At 41.0% G+C, this 27,352-nt stretch overlaps 1 protein-coding gene across 1 annotated transcript in view; it reads left to right on the top strand.

The window, feature by feature from the left end:
* Positions 1-27,352, top strand: part of PEPD (peptidase D) — a 250,763-nt gene that overhangs the window by 154,376 nt on the left and 69,035 nt on the right. The window contains exon 10 of the mRNA XM_069082634.1: positions 23,727-23,795. Within this exon, the coding sequence (XP_068938735.1) occupies positions 23,727-23,795 (69 nt within the window). The remainder of the gene's footprint in view (positions 1-23,726; positions 23,796-27,352) is intronic.

Below are 27,352 nucleotides of genomic sequence, written 5' to 3'. Positions count from 1 at the left end.
GGTGGTTTCCAACCCCTTCTTCTTTCAGCCCCTTCTTTGCCTTCTCTTCATTTTTCTCCTCTTTAAACCCTTAGAATAGAACCAGTTCACCCTCAGAGACTCTTTTTTCTTACTTAACTCCTTCAGTATCTTTTGAAAACATTAAGATTCTTGAAGGAATGCTTGTTTCTTCTCTCCCACTAGAATGTTAACAGTGTATCATAAATTCACCTTTCTCAGTTTCTCTGAACTCTTGTGTCTTCATTTAAAATTTTCTACTCAACTCTTTTTATCAGGAATGCTTAAAAATACTCTTCCATCAGAGATTCGTTTTTTTTTCCTGTAAGATTATACTCACCTTTGTAGGGTTAGTTATTATTGGTTGTAAGCCTCTATCTTTTGCCTTTTGAAATACTTTGCCTTTTGAAATATATTCCCATATCTCCTCTGGTTTTTAGTAGAAGCTGCCAGGTCTTGTGTGACTCTTAGGTGTATTAATTTGATATGTGAACCCTTTCTGGATTTTTGCAGTATTTTTACTTTAACATGGGAACACTCAATTTTGGCTATAACATTCTTGAGACTTTTCCTTTTGGGATTCATTTCCAGAATTCATCAGTGGATTCTTTCTGTCTTTCATATCTGGTTCTACTAGATCCAGACAGATTTCTTTTATGATTTCTTGAAATATAGCATCAAGTTGTTGTTTTTATTGTTTTCAAGGAGTCAAGTAAATCTTAAATTATCTGTGCATGTCCTGTTTTCTAGATCAGCTTTTTAATCTGATATCTTACATTTACTTTTTTTTTTTTGGAGGGGGGAGGCAGGGCAACTGGGGTTAAGTGACTTGCCCAAGATCACATTGGTAGTTAAGTGAGATAATCTTACATTTTAAAATATTATTTCCATCTTTTTATTTTGTTCAAGTCAACAGGCATTTATTAAGCACCTGCCATGTGCCAGGCACTGTCCTAATTGCTGCGTATACAAAGAAAGGCAAAAAAGTAATTGCTACTCTTTAGGAAATCAGTCTCTTGCTCTCTTGGAGTCATTGATTTCTATTTGGCCTATCGTGGTTTTTAGAGATTCTACTTCTTGGGTAAGATTTACTACTTTCCTTTTTAAACTACTTATTCTCCTTCAAATTCTTTTCTCCAGTGCTTTTATTTCATTTTTCATTTCTTCTATTGATCCTAGGAGTAATAGAGAGCCACTAGAGTTTTGGTAGGGGTGGCTGTCATATCATGCTGCCCCCCACTCCTGCAACCTTTTCCATATTAAACATCCCAGGTCTTTCAACTGATCCTCACAGTGCATGAACACAAGGCCTTTGCCATCCAGAATGCCCTTTTTGCCATTTGCCAGCTTGTTTCTGTGTGATATCCAGAATTGAATTTGGTCCTCCAGAGGTGATCTGATGAGGATAGAGTACAGCAGGACTATGACCTCTATGACCAGGGATAGTCCTGGTTCCTGTGCCTCTCTTTAATGCAGGCTAAGCTTGCGTCTACCATTTTGGTTGCTATCTACTGTGTCAACACATTGATCTAATACCTCACTAAAACTCCCCTGTCTTTTCCAGACCTATTTTTGTCTGTCTTAATGGTGCACCTGTTTACCCTTGTGCGTTTTATTTGGCTTACGACCTTCTGTCTTGATCAGAGAAAAGGTGTAAGAAACTCTCTTGAGTGCCTGAATTCAGGATTTGTGGTTTCAAATAGTCCATGTGTACCCTGAGAACTTGACTCTCCAGCTCCAGACTCACTCCTGACTCTTACTGGCAGCAATTACATTATCCTGTAGATTGCATATTCCTGGTGAAAAAAGGTCAGAGGCCTTCCTTGTTTGAAGCAAATTAAAAACTGTGAGATGTTAAAGAGGGACCAGCACCAAGTCAAGCCTTTCTTCCTGATGTCATTATGACTGAAAGATTAAGATATAGTGGAGAGATTTCATGCACAAGATCTTTCTAACCGATTTGCTGAGACTGGGGTATTATGTCCTATATTCAGATATATTACCTGAGCCTGATTTTGTGGCAAGACTTCCTAAATCCAGGCATACCAATGAAAATGTATATATATAAAATTTAATTTATTAATGGTTTTTGTCAAAGCTCAAGCTTTACTTAGATTGTATAACTTTGGCAATAGAAGTATAAACAGAAATATAATAGGTAGCAATTAGCAGAATCAAGATTTGAACCTTTATCTTCTGGCTCCCAAATCCAGTATTTTCCTATCATAGAACACCAGTTCTCATGCCTGTACAGACATTAAACTATGGATTTTTAGGCCTTACTCTTTTTTTCTTGGAGGGGAGAAGTAGGGCAATTGTGGTTAAGTGATTTACCCAAGGTCACACGGCTAATTTTGTGTTTCTGTCTGAGGCCAGATTTGAACTCAGGTCCTCCTGACTCCAGGATTGGTGCTCTATTCACTGCACCACCTAGCTGCCCCAGCCTGACTCTTTTTTAAAAAAATTTTTTGTCACAATAGTGCCTCCTTGAAAATTATATATATTGAATATGAAGAAACTACTTTGGGAAATGTGTATAGAATCATGGAATATTAAATAATCTAAATGGTAAGTAGTAAAAAAATACTTTTCCCACACACTTCCAGTGAGCATCAAAGACCAAAAAAGAAAAGTGATATTTTACCCAGTAACCAAAATCAATTTGCCTAACATAACTAGACATCAGAAGAATGAAAATAAAGATTGATTAATAATAATTAAATGTCCTTTGATAAATTTAGTTAACACAAGATGGGCAATTTAGAATTTCCAATTATCTAATTAAAATATTAACTCTGCCTTGCCTACATAATTCCATAATTCTGAGAAAACAATCAGTCACTTTCCACACTCATATCTCTACATATGGCAGATGTCAACCATGTTTTTGCTGTAGTTTGTAGGGTGTCTAATTAGCATGCTTCTCATTTGCCATTAAAGTCACAGAGCTATCTTCTTATGCTATTGTGGCCAGTTAGAAAACCAAACTATTGCATTCCCTCCTACTGGAATTATCCTGATGTTTCCAGAATGGACTGGGATCTTCACATTTTGTAATTAGCTGGCCATTATTTGTAAAGACAAAAGAACCCCCATTTGGGTCTAAGATAAGAAAAAAATAGATTTGACCCCTACATAAGGCCAGACCATCCCTGAAAGTCAGCTGATTACACCAGAATAGACAGCTGACTTTGGAGCCATGAATATCTGGTCTTGCATGCTAGCTGTGTGATGATCTTGGGCAAGTCACTAATTCCTTCAAGTTTCAGAGGTGCTGACCTCATCAGCAGAGGAAGTTCCCTACTGGTATTTCCCCACACACCAATGAAATCATAGATCTACTCCCTATCCATATGTACCCTGTTATGCACTAAAAGAGGATTAAAAAGAACATGACAACTCTTGCTTACAAGAAGCATTTTGATTCATATAAAATGCAACTTGGCAAATATTCATTAAGCATCTTTTACAAGTCCCTTTTCAAGGCCTCTCAGCATGGAAGTGATCATATGTCCTAGAAGGCAATTCTTGTGTAGCGCAAGCTCTGGCAGGTTCCATTATATTGTGAAGAATGTCATCAGAGATAATGTATGACTGGGAAGGAAAGCTGGGCTGGTTAATTCATGACAGTGAGGTACAGTCAATCCTCAACTTTCTTAGGGGTAATGTTCCTAACAAAACTGCACTAAAAGTAAAAAATACAAATGTTGATAACATTGAACCCATGGGAAATGGGGGGGTTAGATTCCCACGACCACCAAACACTGAAATCTTTTGCTAGAGATTGCTGAAAATACAGTTTTCTACATACAGTTCTTTATAACAAAACATTAATTCTGATGACATGTACTTTCCCTAATATAGTAACTGTGAGATAGCCCATAAAATGAAGTACATAAAATAAAATTGGTAACATGTGTAACATTTTTTCTAACTAATAATTCCCTAGAATTCTGTGACCTTTTGGGCTAATATCTCTGTTTAAACAAACAAGCAAAAAAAAAAACCCATTGATTTCAGATAGGGCTATACTGCTGTACACTTCTCTACCCCGGCTGCCTTCTGAAAACAGAGGGAGAGACTACTGGCACTTTGGTCATTGCTGTCAGAAGATGCTTGTCAAGAAGATACTGGTAAGGTCTCAACATCACTTCGAACACTCCAAGTGCACAGGGGGACCTCTTTACTCTGTGGTGGTGGGGTGAACAAGGATACCAGCTTGCACACATGGTGCCTCTCATTTTTTCTCTACCACACATAACTGCAAATATGCATGGTTGCCAACATCAAAGTAAAAATGAAGTTACTAATAAAATCATGCAAGTGCTTGAAGTCACAAAAGTTAATCATGAATGTTGAGGATTGATTGTATAACCAATGGAGAGCCTGCATGTTCTCTTGGTAACATTGGTGCCCCAGCAGTTAGTGGATCCCTTTGACACATTATAGGAGGACATGGAAAGAAGCTGCATGGTATAGGTAGGCATGGATGGGTTAGGATATTCATTTTTGAAGGAAGTTACCCACATTGATGATTACCAGATCTATGGAAATATTGAAGTATTATTGAGCATCTACTCTATGCAAAGCATCCTATGTGGCATTGTTTCCTATAGAGGTGCATAATTATGTAGGACTTCACCTGTTTCCATGGGTTTAGCTTCTTTAAGCAAGATGACTAACAGAGGTAGATAGTAGGTAGGTAGGTAGATAGATAGACAGATAGACAGACAATTAGATAGATAAAGATGGATATCCAACTGTCTTTCTAAATATCTAGTGCCGGTCTTTTCCTGGAACTTCAGCCCCACATTATCATTGGCCTATTGAATATTTCATATTGGATTATAGAAACTTTTCAAATACAGGTCCAGAAATGAATTTATTATCTTCCCCCACGTGCCGCCCTCCCCTCTCCCCCCAAATATTCTCTTTTTCCAGATGTCTTCCCTATTTCTGTTGAAGGCAAAGTCATCTTTCCAGACTCCCAGGTCAATCTCACATTCCAAATCTAATCAATTGCCAAATATTGCTCTTTCTACTCCTACATCTCTCATATCTGATCTCGTCCCACCACTAACACAGCTGTCACCTTAATACAGGTCCTCATTACATCTTGCCTAGATTATTGAAACAACCTCCTGATGAGTCTCCCTAACTTAAATCTCTCATCACTACAGTCCATTCTACATATTGCTGCCAAAGTTATTTTCCTTAAGTACAGATGGGGGACTCCCCTATTCAATCCATTCTAGTGACTTTCTGCTGCCTCTAGAGTAAAATCTAGATCTCTCTGTTTAGCTTTCAAAGCCCTTCACAACCCAACCCCAACCTACCTTTCTGGCTTTATTGGACGTTACTCCTCATTCCACATTCTTCATTCCATCCAAATCAGCCTTCTCCCTGTTCCTCACTCTATTTGTGGTTTCTGTGCCCTTACATTGACCATCTCCCATGTCTGTAATACACTCTCTCCTTACCTTTCACCTTACATAGCTCCTCTCTTCCTTTAAGGTGTACCTCAGGTACCATCTTCTGCAGGAAGCCTTTCCTGAGGCTCTGTCTTACCCAGACTACCTTGTATTTAATTATTTCATATCTTTGTATTCATGCACTTTATATTTGTGCTACATACATTTATATATTTACTTGGAATATTTCTCATTAGAATGTAAACTTGTTACAAGTAGGGGCTACTTTATTCTTTGTACTTGTATAATGTTTCATATTAATTGTTTGCTTCCCATTGGAAGTAGATTCCAAGGTCCAACAAGTCTTACCCTCTGCATGTCAGGGTAACTCTTCCTCCCAATACTGTCAGGCTAGTTGTTGGGTATTTACTCATAGACAAGTGGTGGTATTCTCTCCTGAGTCCTTTCAAACACGAGTTTTGAACAATAAGGAACACATGAAGCAATACCTAAGAAAATACAGCAAAAAGGTCATAAGTAGAAAATCTAGTGCCTTATATACATACAGATATATGTATAAATGTGTGTGTGTGTGTGTGTGTGTGTGCATGTAAATTTAGAGTCCTGATAGAAGTAAAGTAAGGGCCCAGAGGAGGCAAGTTTGGTCTATCAGTGCATTCAGTTATTTTCCAAGTAGCCTATAGAATAACCATTCTCCAGCAAGAAAGGGATTTGCTGTAACAATTTGAACTCCCTTTTTATCTGGAATTATCTTTCCATATAATGACAGCAGTGAAATCACAGGAGGGGCTGCTGTTCCCAACAGTTTTGGTGGCAGGTCTAGTCATGATGAAATAAGAACAAAATTCCCGTGTGGAGCTTGGAGCTGAGCTTTAGTTCTTCAAGTTAGGTCTCTCTTTTTGTCTGGTATATTTTCTGAGTTCCTAACTAGGGAGGGAGTATCAGTGATGTGGAGACAGCTCTGGAGTAGCCAAAAGAGGACTGAACATGGAGATTGAGAACCTAAGTGTGAATTACACCCCTACTTCTCACTAGGGTGACTTTTGGGTAAGTGCCCTGTCCTCCCTAGGCTCCATTTTTCTCATCTCTGTAATATGAAGGTTGGACTAGATGATTCCTAAGGGCCTTTTTCACTCTAAATTCTGATTCTCTGATTCTATGTATTCTCATAGAGATTTAATTGTGTCAATACTAGCTTACAAATGTAAGAGCAGATCATTCCAGTGTTTGCCAGCATCATCTCAGTAATAATGTGGAAGAAATGACCTTGAGATGCTTTATACTTTATAAAATGCTTCCATATCCATTGTTACATTTTATCCTTCAATAGTCTTGTAGGGTAGGAAAGACAGAAATGATTATCCCTGTTTCCCAAATGAAGAAACAAGAAACAAAGAAATTTTCACAAAGTAGGTAGTGACAGAATGAAAATTAAGAACTCAGATTTTCTTATTTCTACCCCCCCATGTTATTTGCATTATATTGCACCACCCTCTGATTATGGTCTATGGGGTCCCCAAAGGGAAAGGTTGCATTAGTCCCATTTCATAGTTTAAACAACATAGGTACAAAGTGAGAAAGTAGTTTACATGGGACAATGTAACAATGACCTATAAAATGAAAAGGACATTTGAGGTAGTCAGTAAGGAGGTTCATAGGGAACATCCACTTGGACTTGCCTTTTTTTTTTTTTTGGAGGGGAGAGGGTAGGACAATTGGGGTTAAGTGACTTGCCCAAGGTCACACAGCTAGTTTTTTTTTTGTGTTAAGTGTCTGACAGATTTGAACTCAGGTCCTCCTGATTCCAGGACCGGTGCTCTATTCACTGTGCCACCTAGCTGCCCCCATTATATATATTATTTATCTTAGCTAAGGATCTTTTCTACAGAGACCAAGAGCCCAACCAAATTCTGATATCCGTAGAGGAAACCTGGATGGAAATAAAACACACCAAATGTTCTGATGTTCTCATGATGAATTCTGGGATGGGAAAAAAATGAGAGAAATCTGTTTATTCACAAAAGATACCCTAGGTGGAGGCAAAATGAGCCAAATTCTAATGTTCCTAGGGGAGTCTCCGGGTGGAGACATGACCTAAAAAAAGATACTTTAGTGAAAAACCCAAGACCAAACACAATTCATTCTGAGCCTTGGGTGTATGTGCTAGACACTGAGGAGAAGACATAGTCCCCAACCTCAGGGAGCTTGACAACAAGACCCATATACATGAAATAGCTAGAAAGTAATATCCGATGATATTTATTCAGTAATCATTTATTAAGCATCTCCTATTTGTAAGGTGTGCAGTTGAGGCAACTTCAACCATACCTATGAAAACAAACTTTTGATGCCAAAAATAATAAATGTGTAAAAGAATGACTATCAACACAGCCATCATTTCTCATAGAAATTTAACGGATGTAAATCAATTATCACTACTAGGAGAGCCCAGAAACTAACTCAACCAGCCACCACTTGATCTCCTTGCTAAATAGAAACATGCAACAGTAGAGCTTAGCACTGATTTGGAATATAAACTTGTGTTTAAGATCTTATGGAAAATCTTATGGAAAATGATTGTGAGCAGTATCACCTCATAGAACAAGAAGCAATGGAGAGAAAAACAATTTTAAAGAATGATAGCATGGATATCCAACTAATCCAGATCACCCTCAGAGCATTTGAATAGAACTAAAAAAGAACATACAACTGAAAAAAATGGAAAAGATCTTCCAAGATTTCCATAGTAAACTCTTTTTTCCTTCATTGACAGGAAAAGCACTACAATTGTACTCTAATATCTAATTGCTACAAGAGAATATAGAAATAGTACAAAAGAAAACAATGATGGAAAGAGCTTCTGGACTAGATCAAGTATACACGGGAAATGTGTGGTAGAGACCATCTGATTTTGAGGGCATCTAGCCAAAGCAAGGAATAACCATTGGATAGGATGTTTGAATACTGGTGGGGCATAGGATTTCAAGAAATCTCCAAGAATTCCCTCTGTATGTTGGGTGGATCCACCGTGGAGGATTTGCAGGAGGCTGGGACATGAGCCACATAGGATGAAAAGGCATGAATGGACTTAAATCTGTACCATTGAAGAGTGTCCATATCAGTAAGGTCACAGTCCTGTTGGAGTAGGTGTCAAAGAACTCTGGATAATAGACTTTAAGGACTGTAGGGGTTCAAAAAAATGAGAGATTATTGTATAACAATAACTAACATCATGTTTTAAAATTTTCAAAGTACTTTACATATGATATTCCCATAAGCCTATAGTACCTACCCAGTAAGGTCAATGCTACAGGTATTATGATGTCCATTTTACAAAAGAGAAAATTGTAGTTCCCATTCCTTAATAGATATGTGGCCCATGAAAATATGATCAATTTTCAAAAGTAGAAATAAAAATTGTAAACAACTGTAACTTGCTCCAAATCACTATACTAAAGAGAAATACAAAGTAAACAAAGTAAATAACCCTGATGTCTCACCTCACCCACCCAAGTTGTCAAAGATGCCAAAAAAGGAAAAGTCGGTGTTGGGGGACTGAGTGAAGATAGGTACACACTGAGATACTGTTAGTGGAGCAATAAGTTCATTCAGCTGTTCTGGATATCAGTTTCGAATTATATAAGAAATGTGACTAAACTCTTTGTAACCAGTCCAGCAGTCTCACTATTAGGCCTGTGCCCTGAGGAAGCCAAAGATAGATATCAAGGTCCCAAATATACTGAAACATGCAGACTAGCACTTTCTGTCCTAGCAAAGAACTGAAAACAAAGCAAGTACCCATCAATTAGGGATGATTGAATAAACTGTAGTATAGGAATATAATGGAATTCTCACATAATTAAGGGTGAATATGAGGAAGTTAGAGAAACATAGAAGGATCTATATGAACTGATGGAGTGAAAAAGGCAGAACCAAGAGACTGTGTACACTTATTACACAATGTGAGTGAAAAGATCACTGAAGGAAGCCCAGCTCTGAATAAATGAGAAATCACTGATGATCCCAGAGAACAGATAATGACTTCCTCCTCTCCTTAGAGAGACAGGGGCTTACTGAGGCAGAGTGCTATATGCATTATCCAATGAAGTCCCTCATTATTTGGGGTAGTTTTACTTAATTAGTTTTTCTTTGTTATAAGAGAGGGTTCAATTGCAGGCAGCAATAGGGAAGGGAGTCTTTCCAGAAATGACTGATGTTAAAAAATTATTAATAAAACTTTTTTTAAAAGGAAAAGAGATAAAAAAAAGATTGGGGGGGGGGGTGAGGAGAATAGGATGTTGTGGTGGAACTTCTGTAGTTCAAAGTGCAGGATTTGGAGTTAGAGAACCTGGATTCAAATCTACGATCTTATACTTTGTGACCTTACAGAAATCATTTATTCTCTCTGGGCCTCAGTCTCTTCATCTGTAAAATCAGGGAGCTAGACTAAATATCTACTTCCTTTGAAATTCTAAATATGTGATCATTGATCACACAGCCTGTAAGTGTCTGAAGTGATATTGAAACCTAGGTCTCTTCAGCCTCTACATCTACATACTTTCCACCATATACTATGCTATCTCTATTGCCAGTTACTCAGAGAAATCAGGGAAGACTTTATGGAGGAGGTGGAGAGAAGTAGAAAGCCTGAAGATGGAAATGAGGACAAGTGGGGATGAGTGAACCACCAGGTTCACATAAACAGATGGTACATGGTATAGGAGAACAATGGGCCATAACAAAGGAAAGGTGGCTTGAAAACTAGTGCGGGCATTGAATGCCAGGCTAAGAATGAATTTTCTTCAATAGCCAATAGAGAGTCATTGGAGGATTTTAAGCAGAGGAGCAACAGGGCCAGATCTATTCAACAGGAAAATTGTTGAGGATTGAGTGGAAAGGGGAGATAATGGAGATAAGGAAGACCTGTTAGTTATTGTTGTGGGTGAGGTAGGTGTTAATCAGGATGTGTGTCAGGAGGATAATTATAGGAATAGAAAGGAGAGGATGAAAGGCATTAAGAGTAGTTGATTCTACAGAGCAAATTAATAAAAAGATGCCTTAAAAAACCTTATGTTGCTGCAAATAGAAAGTGTCAAACACTATACCCTTTAAATGCAATAAAGTAGGATCTGGCCCCTGTGGGTCATCAGTTTTCTTTATAAAATGTTTTTGCTTTTTCTAAAAGCTTTAAATTAGCCCTTTGGTGAGCTATGATAACGCTTTGATGATGAATTTCTGTGAACGTTGCTTACTCCTGGAAAATTACTTTCCAGCCTTTGTGGCACTTCTGATTTTGTTGCCATTTGTCACCTTTAATAAAAAAAAAAAAATCCCCACTCCTGCTGATTGGTTTGTCATTCATCCATAACAGTTGTGACCAGAGAGTCTAGGGACAAAGACCACTGAACATCAGCAGCAGAGCTAGTTTGCCAAGTTTCCATCCTTTCCTGCATCCCTGAAAAATTCCTCCTGGCCCACCCTGCTGCTAACCCCGCCTGTGCCCAAGCCTGTGCCTCCCAGGGGGAGTTAAGAGAAGCCAATTCCCAGTCATTCGGACTCTCCTGAGACATTTTGATGAGGGACATTTCTTTTCCCTGCTTCCTCTTGATTGTCCTCCCTACTCAACCTAGCAGAAAGAAGTAAGGACTCCCATAGGCTTTGAACCCTTCCTTTGTAATTCAAGGATAATATAACTCATGACTTCCAATTCAGAGTGAAAGAAATTCTCCTACTTGTGCTAACTCCACTTATAAAAACATTTCCTCCGAGTTTGGCACAAAAATCTCTCTAACTGCTGCTGTTTCCAATTTATACTCGAAAACCACCTGCTTGCGTTCAAGGTGAGTCTCAAGGGTTCTGTTTAAAGAACAATATTTTTGAAATATGAAAAGGTTTCTTCCTTATTAAGTGGAAACTTGCTCAAAGGTATATCGTCTTTATTATATAGCTACTTTAGGTAATTTATTGCATGTCTGCAAAAATATTTATTAAAAGCTAAGCAGCAAATCAAATAAGTATTTCACAGTGCAGAGCGAGTCTCTGTTTATAGATAGGGTTTGTAGCATAATGTAACTCAGTCGTAGGCCCTTGCTTTCCTTCTTCCTTCCCTCCTTCCCTCTTCCCCCCAATATCCCCAACCCCATCATGTGGGAGAGACCTCAGCTGTCTCCAGAGAAAAGGTTTCTGCACTTGTATTTCTTCTAAGATTGAAAAACAGATATGAAGATATAGTGGGTTAAAATTTTCTTCCTGGTATATATGTATTTATCCTGGTAGCTTGTAATTGTTCCAGAAGGCAACTTTTTTCTTCCTGCTGAATAATTCCAAAGTTGCTATATTGTATTGAATTGAAATTGCCCATTGAACTGCTAGGCAATAATAGGAATCCACAGCAGGAACCCCAGGCCTCATAGAGCTGCTAAGCCCTGGTTTTTGGTCATGTACATTTTGACTCTTTTTTTTTCCAAGCAGCCCCCACCCCTAAGGCTATAGGAATCCAGGCTATATCTTTTCTAGGGGAAATAGTCTGGAATCAGTTAAAATCCTGCTTCAGATGCACACAGTCTGACTGAGCCTGCTGATTGATTCTAAATACCTGCTAGCCTCCCAGCCAGAATGTCCATCTGCCCCATGGTATTCCTCTTCCTCATGGATGCTCTCACTTTGCTCTAGTCTAGGCATTTCCCCTAGAGGGATGGGTGGTGATTACACAGGAAGTCCTTGGCAAGGGTTGCCAGAACATGGGGGAAGAGCAAATAAAGGGCCATTTCTGAAATTTCTCCTATGTGCCACAGTATAAATTCACATCTGTGAATATGTCCACATAGCTTTCACCCTAATCCATTACTTCTCAGGCTTAACCTGCAAACTTAAATGAGGTAATGTATGTAAAGCACCATGGTAGCCTTAAAGCACTATGTGTGTAAACTATATTATTATTATTAAGCAGATAGGAACCGACCTTGAGATGAGATTTTTTTAATTAGCAGTTCACAGTAATTAGAGGCATTTTTCTCATTCACTGCTAATCTCAACCAGTGGCAGCATATATGACATATAAGGCATGGGAGGCCATGCTTAGAACAAAATTCACAGTTAACAATTTTCCATGAAACCATTTGTTTTGATCTTCTACCCTTTAGAACCCCAGCTTTTCCCAAGTTATTCTGAGAATTGGGCCAGTTCCCTCCTCACCTACACCCAGCCTCACAAAACTCTGATTCTGCCCCACCCCTTCCCCCCTATCTCTCTTGGCCAAGGTATGAACAAACCGTTCCTCGTTGAATCATTTCATTTGGAACTCCTTCTGATGAATCTCTGTTTGATGGATTCTCATTAAAATGTTATATGTGCACACATGTAGTGCCTGCACATGCACACACACATATTCTACCTGCAACCTACCTACCATTATCTGATTTCTAATAGATAAATCATCACCCATCCTTCTCACAAGTTGATCTTCCCTTTTTTCCTCTAAGCAGTTTTTCCCATGTTACTCAGAAATCCTCCTTTATTCCTGGATAGAAAGAACTCTTTATCAGGACATTAGTTCCAGGAAATTATGACTGTGTATGTTGGAGAAGTGGGTATTTGACCAAAAAACTAGGCAGGGCAACAGTGACATCTGCCAGCTTTGTATTTCTTTTGGCTTTTGAAGAACAACTTAAAGATTTGCTGACATTAATGTGTTATTTTTTTCAAGAAGTCCTCCAGTTGACCAGTCTTCTGATCTATGTAATGGATGTTCCCTGATGTGATGAGAAGAGCCTCAAAATGGCAGCCTAGGCTTACATACTGAAACTGGGGACACTAGGTCATCACAAAATCAGTTCCCTTCTGATATTCTCTATTTTGGGACCCTCAAGCCACTTTTGGGTAAACCCACAAGATATACCCCTAGTTACCTTTCTATTGGTAGGGAAGGATTTTAGCAGCGTAGAGGCATTCGTCCAAAGTAAGAGATCCCTTTAAACTTAGTCTACTGAAACTGTGCAATCTTATTGAAAAACAATTGTCTCGTTGCTTTTATATTCTCGCTTGTACTCACTTTCTACCCAGTGACACAGTTGTGGGGTCTGAGGTCGACACTGGGAGAGGAAGCCCTGTTTCTCTGTCTAAGAGATGCTAAAATACTCCTCAAAGATATGTAGCTACTCCCTCCCCTCTCCAGCAGTACAGTCGCACTACCTTCTCATTGTTCTAGCATCAGGGATTGTTTTTTCTTGGTCTGTGGCTCTGCCTAATTCAGTTTTCAAGTGACTCAGCTATTTAAAGCTATTGGGTGAGAATAGGCTACCCAGATTTCTGCCATTTCCCTGCTCACTGCTCTCTACCAAAGGGTGAACAGGGAAGGGAATAAAGAGGAAGACTTCAGTTAGAAGTTCAGTAGAGAATTGTTTTCTGGATTGCCCATGAATGTCAGCTATCCAAACTATCTTTGAACCCAGGTAGTAGATGCATAAAGTTTGACTTTACTCTAGGCTGCCTTATGTTATTGTACATACTTCTTTTTTTTTTTTTTGCTTTTTTTGGAGGGCAATTAGGGTTAAGTGACTTGCCCAAGGTCATATGGATAATAAGTGTGTCAAGTGTCTGAGGCTGGATTTGAACTCAGGTCATCCTGACTCCAGGGCCGGTGCTCTATTCACTGTGCCACCTAACTGCCCCATTGTACATAATTCTTAAGAAAAGCATACCAAGTATTTACCTGTTCTATTAGGGAACAGAGCAATCAATAAATCCATATGTATTCATTAAGCATTTATCTTGTACATTGCTATCAGGAGAACCTGGCTTGTTGTCATGACTTTGTCTCTGCCTTTGGCCTTAGGCAAATCATTTTTCTCTAAATCTTCATTTTTCTAGTATATAAAATGGTGATAGAAATTATGAACATTTCAGTCTTCTTACTTACCTCCCAGGAATGTGTCATGATTTTATTTTATGTGGTCTTATTCTTAATAATTTGTGTTACTCTATTATTCATTATTTCTGTAGTAAAGAAAAGAGGTTCCTACATGAGATTCTGGTCCTGTTCCCATTTCCCACCAGCTACATGGCTTTTGGGTTTCTTTGTAACTCCCCTCATCTCTCTCCCATCATGCCTTCCCCTGGTTCCTTTTTAGCTTCCTTTTTTGTGGTCTTCCCTCATGAGATTTTAAGCTCTTTGAAGGCAGGGATTGTCTTTGTTTTTATTTGTATTTGTACCTCCAGCACTTAGCACCAAACCTGGCATATAGTAGACACTTAAGAAATGTTTCTTGACTAAGTTCCTAAGCCCAAATGGAACAGAGCCATAACTAGGAGTTCTGGTACTCCAAGTCAGTCCAGTTGAATCAGGAGTGGCAGAGGAAATAGGGAACCTCACAGAGAATTTGTGAAGGCTTCAGGACCTCACTGTAACTGTTGCACACTAACTTCACCATTGAGCCTGGTCAGTCCAGTTGAATCAGGAGTGGCAGAGGAAATAGGGAACCTCACAGAGAATTTGTGAAGGCTTCAGGACCTCACTGTAGCTGTTGCACACTAACTTCACCATTGAGCCTGGGTCCTTTGGTCAAAGTGGCACAGGGCCCCAGGGCTGGCAGCAGTACACCATGGCCCCAGTACAGCATTTTCCCAATCATAGGAAAAAGGGTACTTTGTCCTCTAGAGAATATCCCCCTCCTCAAGAAAAAACAGGGGGAAGAGAAATGACAGGAGGGTAAGTCAAGCCCTTGGAGGGAGGTATGATGGAGAGGAATGGAGAGGAATGGTAATGCCATAAGGTGTGGATCAGTCAGAGGAACAATGGACACATCTGCATGGCTAAGTGGGGCTGAGGCATGAGCTAATAGGCTAAAAACCTGCTTTGGGGGAGGGTTAAGTCAAGGGGTTAGACCATGTTGTATATGTCAGCACTGTAGGGTAAAGCCCTTGTCATCCGGCCCTAGTTAGGGCACTGAGGTAGAACCTTCCAAGGACTGGAACAGATTGGCTTGTGATGTGAGGACTGCCATATTAGAAGATTATCTTACCAATGGTTAAAAGAAGCTACACAGCCACCTCCCTATTCTTCCAAGTCAAATTCCTTATCAGTTAGAAACATGTATAGTTATACACACGTGTAGTCTTTAAGTTACAGTATCTTCTCAAAGAGATAGTAAGCCCAGGTGTAGAGTTAGTATAAACTCATGCAGGGCTAAAATAGGTAGCTAGCATGTCTAATGAAAGAGAAAGAAAACTTAAGAATGACCCTAAATTGGCCCTGGCTTGAGTAATCAGGCAGTCAGCAAGCATTTATTAAATGCATACTATATGTGTATGTATGTATAGTCACCACTGTCTGTCCTCCATGTGTATAGCTTATTGTTTGCTGGTTGTCTCCCCTATTGAGGGCAGGGACTATCTTTACCCCTCTTTGTGTCCCTCTTGCTTAGCAGTGTCTGGCACATAGTAGGTACTTAATAAGGGCTTATTGACTGACTGCTAAGAACTGTACTCAGGCCTGGCTCTTGCCTTATAGTGACCATATGTTAGCCTAATTGGGTTCCCAAAGAAAATCCAAATCTTCTTTGGTTCAGGGAGAGTCCATTGTAAAAAAAAAAAAGCCTTCATAGGAATATCTACAGAAACATCAGACTAAAGTCCCTGTTCCCTTCTTCACAAAGAACTCTTTTCATTTTTCCTCCCATCCTCAAAGCCTCTTTTCCTTCCCATAACTTTGGTGAAAATGGATCCACATAAATCTGTTCTTATCCTCAAAAGGTAGGGGGCAGAGCAGTCTGAGAGTCTTTTCTCAAGTAAAACCATTGTCCACTTAAAGAAAGCAGCAAGTCCCAGAGACAGACTGGATCTGTGGAGCTTTCTTAATGTTCACTTGCCAGGGGATGAAGAACACCTTGACTGTATGTGCCAGAGAAACAAGGAGATTTCATTATCTTTGACAGTGTCTGAAATAGAGCTTTCTTTGAAAGGTGGGAAAATAAGAATCTGTGCAATATTTCTTGCTTTTTTTCTTCCACATAGTGTAAAATATGTTTTACAAAGCAATTAAATACAGCTTCATGTAGTTTGGCTTGCCCTCCCTTCCCCCACTCCCCCATAAGTCTTTGCAGAATGGGGTATAGTTGTCATCCAGACTTACTAATACCCACGAGTACAGTACTTCCTTTTTCTGGCCCTTCATTTTATCCACTGTGCAGTGTGGGCAGAAGGGTTTGAGCTCCTTCCTGGATCTCTCAGTTTCCTTCTCTTTCTCACTATCCATGGTTCTGTGACTTTTTTGATCTCTGTGCTCAGGTACCTGACCTTAACATCCCCTTCCTTGCCCTACCCTCCACCCCACTTAAAGGAGGGAGGGCATCTGTGGCTCTTTGTTGGGAGTGTAACCTTTATTAATCCACAAAGATGTAGTTCCTGTCTACCAGGGACTTTCATATTGAACTGTGTGTATGTGTGTCTGCATTTATAATTGGAAAAGTAAATTTGTCAAAAGTGTTGTGGGCTGCAGTGAATCTGGCCCTAGAGAAAGAGCTAACAAAATGAGATTGTTTAGGAAGTGCCCCTGACCCAAGGGCGGCAGTCAGGAGAGTGACCCTGGGAGCCTCCAACAATATATGCTTGCTACCACCTTTCTCAGCTCATAGAGCTATCTCTGATCATTGTATGAGAAATCTTAAGGAAAGACTGTAGAAACCGGTTTCTGCATAGGTGAGAAGAGGATTGAGGGTTTTCAGCGGGTGAAATCTATGGGACATGGTTGAAGCCGCCTTAAAAGTTGTTTCCACCTCACTTTCATTTTTCTGCCAGCAGAACCTTCTTCGGACACAGACCATGGCTTCATGTCCCTCTCCCATGGAGATCCAGGAGACTCACTGGTGACATGGGATGAAAGAAAAAGGATACTCTAACAGTGGTGGCAGTTTCTTTCACACAGACACAGAGACACTCCCCCCTCCCCCTCACTATTGGGAAAGAAATTTAAATTAAAATTAGAACCTGCAGTTAAATTTTCAGTAAATTCAAGCATTTTAAGTACAGATTGAACTCTCAGCATGAATTGCGCCACCAAGTAGTTTTAGCTCTTGCTTTAAGGGAACATGAAATTGTCAACAGTCAATAAAATGAATCCAGTGTAAGCGTGCAATTTGTAGGTGAATTTGGAGTCTTTCATTTGCTTAATGCACCTGTAAACTGACTTTTAATGAAAATTGCTTTAAAAATACAATGAAAAATGAGAAAGAAACTATGGCCCAGTGTACCAGTTATCTCTGCAAAGTGATTGTCCCTCAAAGCAAAGCCTCATTCGTTCTTTCTCCTTTTTTTGTGAGGTAGAAAAAACCACCTTCACCCCAAAGCTCCATTGTGAGATCTGTCTTCTCAGCCTGACTTCACCTTCTTGATAATCATCACTCATTAATATGCACTTATGTTAATCACTACACTAGTCATATTTCATGTCATTTAAGAAGTCTGTCTATCTTGATTAAGGAATTAAGTTGTTTCCTCTTCCCAGGGATGCTTCAGAATCCATTCATGTCTTGATTGGCCATAATGCCTTTGACTCACCAGTTTTGTTTAACTGGATTTTTCATGTCAACTGAAGACTAACAAGGAACTTGTTTTTAAACAACAACAACAAAGCTAACATTTATATAGTACTTATCCTCACAACAACCCTGTTATGTAGGTATTATTATCATCCCTATTTTATAGGTGAGGAAACTGAAGTAGACTTGCCCGACCAAGGCCACAGACTTGGTGTCTGATGATGGATTCAAGCTCAGGTCTTCCTGATGGCAAGTCTCTGCTCTGTCCACTACAACATTAAGTCAGGCTGCGTTGAAACCTTCTGTGACCATTTTCTTACCTGGACTCCCAGAGTGCAGGAACTCCAAAACACTGGTTTTAGAGGACCACAGAGGGCCTTAAAATACCTGTTCACACCCAGTGTGTGGTGGGGCTTAATATGGAGGGACAGAGTTCCGATTCTTGTTTTTTTTTTTTTAAACAAAGGTTCCCTGTCTGCTGGTTGCCTCTTTTTAAAAATGAAGAGCAGTGGGAATTCTAGTTAATTTTGTGTTCCAGCTACTTGCGTCCTAGAATTTAGTAAACATTTGTTAACCTGAATTATAGAATCAATTAACTAAGATTTTGCTGCATATAAAGAACACAGGATTTCTTCTCTGACTCTATCTGGGAAATGCTCCCCCATTCCTACCCTCATGGGCCTTGGTGACAAAACTGACTTGTGGCACTGTCCTTAAGGAAGGGCCAGACCCACTTTGGTTGTGTTGGCTTTGTTTTTGTTTTCCTTGTCTGAATATTCAGCCCTTGTATTACTGCTGGGCCCGAGAGGTAGGGGTAGGGTAGGATGGACTGTTGCTGCTTCATGGCTGGAAGATCTGCTGCTGTTTTAGCCTTGAATATGTAATCAGCTTGGGGAGGGGAGGGAGGAGACCAGATTTCCCTGTTTCTCGCTGTCACCACTGTGGAAAGACTTTCTCTTTCCTGTAACTTCTGTTTTCTCCAGCTACTATAGATGGCTAGCTAAATCTTTTGTTGCCACTCTCTAGCCATGAAATATTTTACTCACAGACACCTAATTATCAAGCTGGGGTTTATAAAGCAAGTCTGAAAGCCATTTGAATATAGTATACCCATTCCTGCATAATAACTATGTAATATATAATCATAATAATTATACATAATTTGTGTTTACAGTGCCTGAAAGATTAAACTCCTCCGTACAGACATTTTCTAAAAACAGACCTAGGATTTGCCGATTACTGTGATTATTTAGCATGTACGTCGCGTTTTCTATTTTGAAAACTGCTGCAGTCACTTATATTAGTCATGCCTTATAAGTACTCTGGGCTGGGGGAGGGAGGCTGCAGCCTTTCAGGAAGATGAGATGTAGAGACTTCAGTGCTTTATGCTCATGGCCAGACCAAGCTGAGAGTTGCTAGCCCTCTGGTTTTCCCCACTGAACTAGCTTACCAATTATCAAGAAAATGCTAGATGGTAAGTAGCAGTGAGGGCTTTGGAGAGCTCTCCTGGAAGCTAGCCCTCCCTTGATTCCTTGTGCTTGTATGTCCTCTCCCAAGTAGTCCAGACCCATCCCCCTCAGACCTGGCAAATGAGTATGAAGGAATCAGCAATCTGTTATTCCCTTCTGCATCCCTAGAGATCAGCCTAGGTTACTGGTTTCTTCCAGAAGATCTGGGGTGTTTTTGACCTGTATCCTTTTACAAGAGATTCAGGAACTGGAAAAGTTGGGGATCACTCAGTTCAATCAAGTATGTTTTTGCTGCCGCTGGCCCCCCCTCTCCCCCCCACCCCGGAGATTCTGCTTTAGCATATATTGGCCTGCTCCAAGCCCCCACCACTGTGGGAAAGACCCACAGAGGGCACTGCATTGTCCTGCTTTGAGGGGCACTGGTAGTGTTGTCTGTCTTGGGCTCTACAGCCTCAGAGAGGGATTATCAATCGTTGTCTTTGGAGTTTCTAGTATAATGTCTTTCCTGTTTCTAACTACAGTTATCCCTTCCACATCAAGAGGATTTTGGGTGGTCTTTCCCCCCCACCCCCATCCCCCTAGCAATCTGGAAAATCCATAGAAAAATTTTGGCCCTCCTTTACCAGAGAAGAAGTCTGAATTATTATGGTATTAAAAGATAAAATATATTGATGTTATACAATACCATACATATATTTTATGAATTTCTGAGTTTCTAAACTTTGTGTCATTTTCTGTCCTTCATGTGTCATCTGAGGCTTCCACAAAACTCCCCCAAAATTCCCCATTTAATTTCTTATGCCAAGACACAGTATATCTAAACCATCATGGGAAAAGTTATGACATGGGAGAGATAACTGTAGAACACTTTGTCTGGGTGCAGCTAGGTGGTGCAGTGAATAGAGCACTGGCCCTGGAGTCAGGAGGATCTGAGTTAAAATCTGGCCTCAGACACTTGACACACTTACTAGCCATGTGACCTTGGGCAAGTCACTTAACCCCAATTACCCTAACTTCCTCCCTCCAAAAAGCGGAAAAAAAAAAAAGAATACTTTGTTTGAGAGATCACTGGATGAAACCCCTTCTTGACCAGCGCCCCTAAGCCCTCTTCCAGAAAACCTGGGGCTGTGCCAATATATGTTGATCTTCCTTTCAGAGAAAGAAAGGGAGAAGGGGAAAGGAACAAGCATTTATGTAGTGCCTACTATAAATGCCAGGCACTGTGCGAAGCACTTTACTAATGTTATCTTATTTAATCCTCAGAACAACCCTGGAAGGAAGGGGGTGTTGTTATCCCTGCTTTCCAGTTATGGAAACTGAGGCAGACAGAGGTTAAGTGCCTTACCTAAGGTCCATAGCTAGTGAGTGTCAGCGGTTCAATTTGAACTCAGGTCTTCCTGTCTTCAGACCCAGTGCTATATCCACTGAGTTACCAGGCTACCTAAGAGAACTCCTTTAGAAATGATTATCATTGTCCCTTATCATGGCACTTAACCTGAAACGTGCCTGGTATTGTAACTTTTTCATTGTATATGTTGTCTTGAGTGCTTAATCTCCCAGCCTGGGCAGCCGCTTCTTAGAATTGGTCCCTCCAGCCTCCAAAAGGCTTTGGTTTAATTGGATAAACATTTATTAAGCACCAACCACATGTAAGTTACTGTGCCAAGTACTGGGAATACGAAGATGAAAAAAGAAACCACTCCTGCCCCCAAGTTTATATTCTACTGGGAAGGCACAGAAAGTACACAGATAAATACAAGGTCACATGAGGTGAGGAAGGAAAGGGCATTTATGACCTTGTGGTATCAGGGAAGACTTCCCAAAGGAGGGGACACCTGAGCTGAACTTTGAAGGAACAAAAATCCTGAGAGGTGGAGATGGGAGACCTTTCCTGATTCCTCCTAACTGCTAATGCCCTCCCCTCTCACTACCTTCTATTTAATTATTTTGTTTTTATATATATCTTACATATGTTTATGTGGTCTCCCCTAATAGAATGTAAGCTCCTTGAGGGCAGGGATTGTTTCATTTTTATTTCTGTACCCCAATGCCTAGCACAGTCCCTAGCCCATAGGAGCTCCTTGATAACTGCTTGTGTGATGTTTGATTGACCACTTGCCTACTATGTTATCCTGGTAATACTTTCCGAAGTATGGATTGGACCAGATGACTGCTTCCAACTCAAAAATTCTGTGATTCTGTGGAATGAGTAGGGAGTGTGTGTGTGTGTGTGTGTGTGTGTGTGTGTGTGTGGTCATCTTGTCTCTCAAGCTAGACTGTGAGCCTCTCTGAAAACAGGGAGAACAGTGCCTTAATTTTCTTTGGCATCTCCCTTAGCACCTAGTCCAGGGTTCTGCACAGAATAGGTGCTTAGTACTATTTCATGGAAATCTTTTCCAAGGACCTATGGGAGAACTCTTTCTGTTTGTTCTTTTCTAGAAGGAGAGCAAAAAGCCTTGACATAAGTCCAGCCTATGAGAGAATGTCTTGTTTTTCCCCTAATTCCCTTCTCAGCATCTTATTGGAAAGGAAGGACAGAATTGTGATTTCAAAGCACTGAAAGTAAAACATGTCTCCCATTTCTTATTGGAAAGGGAATGCAGAATGAGGTATAGACTCTCAGATAGGGTCAATGTGTTGATTTGTTTTGCATAACTATACTTTTTAAAAGGGCAAAGTTCACTGGTAGAAGAGTCATTGAAAAGTAATGGCAGTATTTTAAAAAATTAATAAAATATATTTTTTAAAGCAACAGCAAGGATGTTCATTACCAGTTCAATAAATTTTTCCAGAAAATCGTGATTAAGCTGGATGTTTGCTTGTACTTTAAAAAAGATAAGAGATAGGAAGGACAGAGGGCCTAGAGGATCTTTCTGACCTGTTACCTGCCTTCTAAAGAAAGAACCTCCCCGTATTCCCCTTCTCTGTCTTTCTCTTCCCCTCTCCGTCTCCCTCCATCCCTCCTTCTCTCTCTCTCTCTCTCTCTCTCTCTCTCTCTCTCTCTCTCTCTCTCTCTCTCCCTCCCTCCCTCTCTCTCTCTCTCTCTCTCTCTCTCTCTCTCTCTCTCTCTCGCTCGCTCTCGCTCTCGCTCTCGCTCTCTTTCTCCCTCCCTCTCCCTTTCTGTCCCTCTCTCTCCCTCCTTCCCTCTGTCTCCCTTCTCTGCCTTTCCTCTCTCCTTTTTCTTCCTGCCATGAACCACCTCCTTTATAGATTGGGACAGGCTTATTCTTCTTGTTCATATGTTCCTAGACCCTATACCCAGAAGGGAGCTGCCCCTGGTCTCAGGCAGAGAAGAGAGTGTGAAAGGTGCCAGAGAAATAAAAAGCCTTCTCAATTTGCTCCTCATTCTCTAGAAAAGTCCTGGTGTCCCCTCCCTTTGTTTGGTAGCAGGGCCTGCTGTTAACAGGTCTGACAGGAGTGAATCACTGTGTTATTTGGAGCAGCAATAAAATGTTTGTTACTGCTTGTTGTTTTATTGTTAAGTAATTTCTCAGATGCCCTTTGAAAGATGTACATTCCCATCTCTGGCCTGGTATAACCAGAGGACAAAATCATGATATTTGTTTGTAAACTTTAATAGGTATGACAATCACTCTGTTAGTAAAAAAATACATTTTAAATATTAAAACAATAAGTTTTCTAAATTTTTTTTAGTATTTAAAGAGAATTGCTTGCCAGAGACTGTATTTCCCAATGAAGAAAGAGATCCCCTCTGGGCCTGGCTCTGAAAGCCCCTAATCCAGCATTAATTGGATTTTATGGGCATCTGCCTGTAAAGCTCCTACAACAGCTTTGATGGTGCAGGTTTGGGAAGATAGAAATAGATGATCCAAGGACTTCTGAGGCGAAACAGCTCCTCCAGCAGGAAGCTGCTGCAGGGACTGGCAGCATCTCCGGAGGGAAGGAGTGGATGCTCTGGCCTCTTTCCAGAAAGTACTAGCAGGCATGGTTTCGAACAACTTTTCTTCCTTTGTATTGCCAAAGGCACCAGGAGTGTCTGGGGGCTTTTACAAATTTGATATTAAGGGCATAAGGAGTGAGGGGGAACTCTGCGTTATGGCAACGTTTCCTGGCAAATTTTCCTACTAAGATGTTGTATGATCTCATTCAGACGCTTTTGTGTGTGTGAGTGGGATTTCAGGCCCATGGGGCCAGAGCTAGAGAGCAGTAGGCATGTAGATCATCAGAGATACTTTCCATGCTGGGCAGGGCAAGACTTTGTCATGGCTATTTTCAGTGTTGATTGACTTTGTGGGATTAAAGACTAACAACCTTTTTTTCTTCCCCAAATGCAGCCTGTTTGAACACTACTGCTATTCCCGTGGTGGGATGCGCCATAGTTCCTACACATGCATCTGTGGCAGGTAAGAATAAAGTCCAGCTCTCAAAAAGTTCCCTTGCCCTGCCTATGGGTCATGCTTTTAGTTGGTATGACCTGCATTTAGCCTTGAGCAAAGTCACTATTCACAGGGACGAAAGAGAGTTTGAGATGTTAACTCTCTGTCCCCTACCCAGAGTCCAGCTGTCTGTTCTATGAATCCTGCTGTCCCTGAGCCCTTACATGATTGGGTCTATATGTACCAATGGGTTTGATTTTATTGTTTATTTATTTGGTAAACTGCATTATTGGAGAGGAAGAAAACTGTGTTGACATCTGTCTTGGGCTGTTAGGGTAGAGCTTGTCCACAAGATGTTTGCACTGAACAATAATACTTATTTATGGACATTCTCAAAGCGGCACCAGCTTAATTTGCCCAATGCCACCACAGGGAGATAGGGGCACATTGGGAATTAGTAGTATTAGGGCACAGCCTCTTCAGCCTCCAGAGCAGAATTCAATTTAATTCAACAAATGTTTACTAAATACTACATCCAAGACCTTCAGCTGGGTTCTAGGAATACAGATGAAAAATGACTGGCATTGAAGGAGCTTACAGTCTAATCTGGTAAAAATGCCATTATATATAGACAGATATGATACAGAGTAGAATGTGAAATGAAGTGGTCTAGGAGAATTTGAGAATTGAGAACTTTCTTTCTTTCAACTAAGGGCATCAGGAAAGTCTTTGTGGAGGAAGAGTCACCTGGGCCTTGCAGGGAGAGAAATGCTCCAATTGTGGCTGGCACAGCAGCCATCTTTCTGTTTCTGCCAAGCCCCCCTCCTGGCTACTACTACCTAATAAGTGTCACCACTAGTTAATTCTAGGCTGTGGCAGCTAGTGCTGTGGGGAAGGGGAGCTGTCACGGAAACAGGTTCTACTATGGAATCTTGGGATGACAGAGGATGGGGTTGGGACCTGGCCAGGCACAGCGAGGAAAGCAAGCATCTCTTCTGGCATACCAGGCTAGGCATCTGTAGTCATGGAATGGTTACTAGAAAGAATGGTAGTGAAAGATGACATAGGAGAGAGATGGAGAAAGATAGAGAGCCATGCCCATTTGATTTGTACGCATCACTTCAGGGCTCTGCAGAGAAACCCAAGGCAGATGCCAGTGCCCAGAAAAGCATGAAATCTCTAAACCCCCCCCCCCCAATAATTAACATTTAGCCTTGTTTTAGGCATATATTCAGTTCAGACTATCCACTGACCAAAAGGAGAGCTGTACAGTGGGAGGAGGAAGAAGGAAGAGAGCTTGTGTAGTCTCTGCCCTACTTAGAGAGTGTGCCCATGGTTCTTGCTTTAGGCCCAATTCTGGCCAGTGAGGGAGAGAAATGCCACTCCTCCCCCCATTCCTCAGGATGGCCCCAAGGCCTTTGGAGGAAAGATGCCCACCCATTTGTGGCTGAGGAAAAGGGGTGCAGTCAGCCCGCCTAGACATTCATAGAGCCGTGCCTCGAGCCCGTTTGAGGCCTGAGGCAGCTGGCCACGGCTTGAGCCTACCCAGCGGCACACATATAGTCCGTGTATACGTTGTGTCCCCTGAGATTATCCTTCAGTTTATCCTATCCCGGTTGCATCTGCACACCCTCGTGCACGTGTCTTCTCTGCCATTAGACTGCATTTCTTGAGAGGAGGGACTGCTTTTTGCCTTTCTTTGTATTCCCAGCACGGAGAGCCCGACACACAGTAGGTGCTTAATAAATGCTTGACTGACACATGCACAGTACAGGTGTGTACTTATGAACATACGATAATGAGCCACACACATACATGCTCAGACATATATGCGGCCACAGACACATTCATATGATACACATTCCATCACACATACCCCCACAAATATATGTGCAGCACGTTCTGTCTTCACATATGCACATATATTTTCTCATAATCGTGCATGAACGATCAACCATAGTCACATATACATGTACATCGGTGGAAATACAGTCACGCCTATAAACACCATGCACACTCAGTCACACACATGGAAATACACATGCTCCTATTTTCTGAACAGAAATCAAGAGCGTTTGTACAAGCTGCTCATTACTGACGCCCATTCTGTAACAGCATGATTTGTAAGCAATTACATTTTACAAGCATAAGTTGCTTGTAAAATTATATAATGCATGTCACCTGGATGCCGTTTCCATTATTCAGCAGTGTTGCTTGGGCACCATGGCACTGGTATAACAGGGGCTTCAAAAAAAATCCTCATGTGTGTTTTATCTAATTTTCTGTCTCATTTTAAAAAATAGTTTGAAAGAAAGAAGATAGACTGAAAAAAGTCTTCAGACCTCCAGAGGCCATAAAGACTACCCCCACTCCCCAGTTCCTACACACAAGAGTTCCCCCCTTTCTCCACCCCATCACTCAGAGCCCTGCCCACAACCTCTGGAGTATGGAGTACCACCATAGCAGAACCAGCCTTGGCCAGTATAGTGTCCACTTGGGCTGTCTTTAGGAAATCCCCACTAGAATGAGCTCTTAATTATTCTGGGACTAATTATCTGAGTGGGTTTTCCAGTCTTTTGTGTTTCATTCTATTCCCTGCTTTTTGACCCTTTCTTGTATGTTAGCCCCTCATTAGAGGAGGCGCAGGGCAGAATGGGGGAATAAGACTCAATCTAAGTCAATTTTGGCCCTTATTAATAAGGCAGGTTTGATTACAGTGAAGGTTAGGATTATCTATAGATTTTAATTAGGCTTTATTCTCTCCTTTCAAACCCTCATTACCAGAAAATGAAGGGCTGGCGCCTCTCTAAGGCAGAACAATGCCATGTTCTCTTAGTCTTCATACCTGAGCGGCCAAAGCTGTAGCTTTCCCTTGGCCTCAGAGGGAAGCTTCTGTCTGAGCAGTGTCCAGACCAGTTGGCTAGAGAAAGCAGGTTTCATCTCAGACAGACTGGCATCTGAAGGGTTGGGTGGGCAGATGCCAGTCAGTAATTCCATATGCCTGACCAGAACAGAGAGAGCTCTGGCAGAAAAAGTGGGCATCAAAGTGGGAGGAACAGCAAGATTCATTCTAGTAAAACCTGAGGCTTCTCCCCATCCCTCACCTTGATGTTTCATAGACTCAGAGAATAACAATAGGTATAGACAGAATGACATGTGGAGACCAAAAAATAGGTCACTGCGTAGGTTGAAGTGTTTCAGAAGTGAAGATCAAGGCCCCCCACTCCCAAAGAGATATTCTTTTCCTGGTGTGGCTCCCCTGTGCCCCTGCTTGCCTTGCTTCTGAGAATAAAAATGTTTCCATATGTCAGAAGATGGATATTTTTCCTTCCCTTATGAGTCTTTTTTCATGTAACCCTTCTTATCCCCTCCTTCACTAGAAACAATCGCCTCCCTCCTAGTTCTTGGTCCCCCATTCTCTCCCCACCCCCCCAACAAATCTTACCTGTCAGGTATGATGCTGGATACTGAGACTGATGCCTCAGGTTATCCATAGAGCCTTCTCATGGGCTGATGGTGCATGTCTGCATCAGGAAACCTCATTCATAACCATGCTGGAGGGGAAGACAGAAGCTACTCACATT

Source organism: Petaurus breviceps, unplaced genomic scaffold, assembly GCF_028583685.1.
Source record: "Petaurus breviceps papuanus isolate PSGF00001 unplaced genomic scaffold, PetGlider_PUasm1.0 171, whole genome shotgun sequence".
NCBI classification, from domain to species: domain Eukaryota; kingdom Metazoa; phylum Chordata; class Mammalia; order Diprotodontia; family Petauridae; genus Petaurus; species Petaurus breviceps.
The sequence above is the reverse complement of the archived record's forward strand: the minus strand, read 5'-3'. Positions and strand labels throughout refer to the sequence as shown.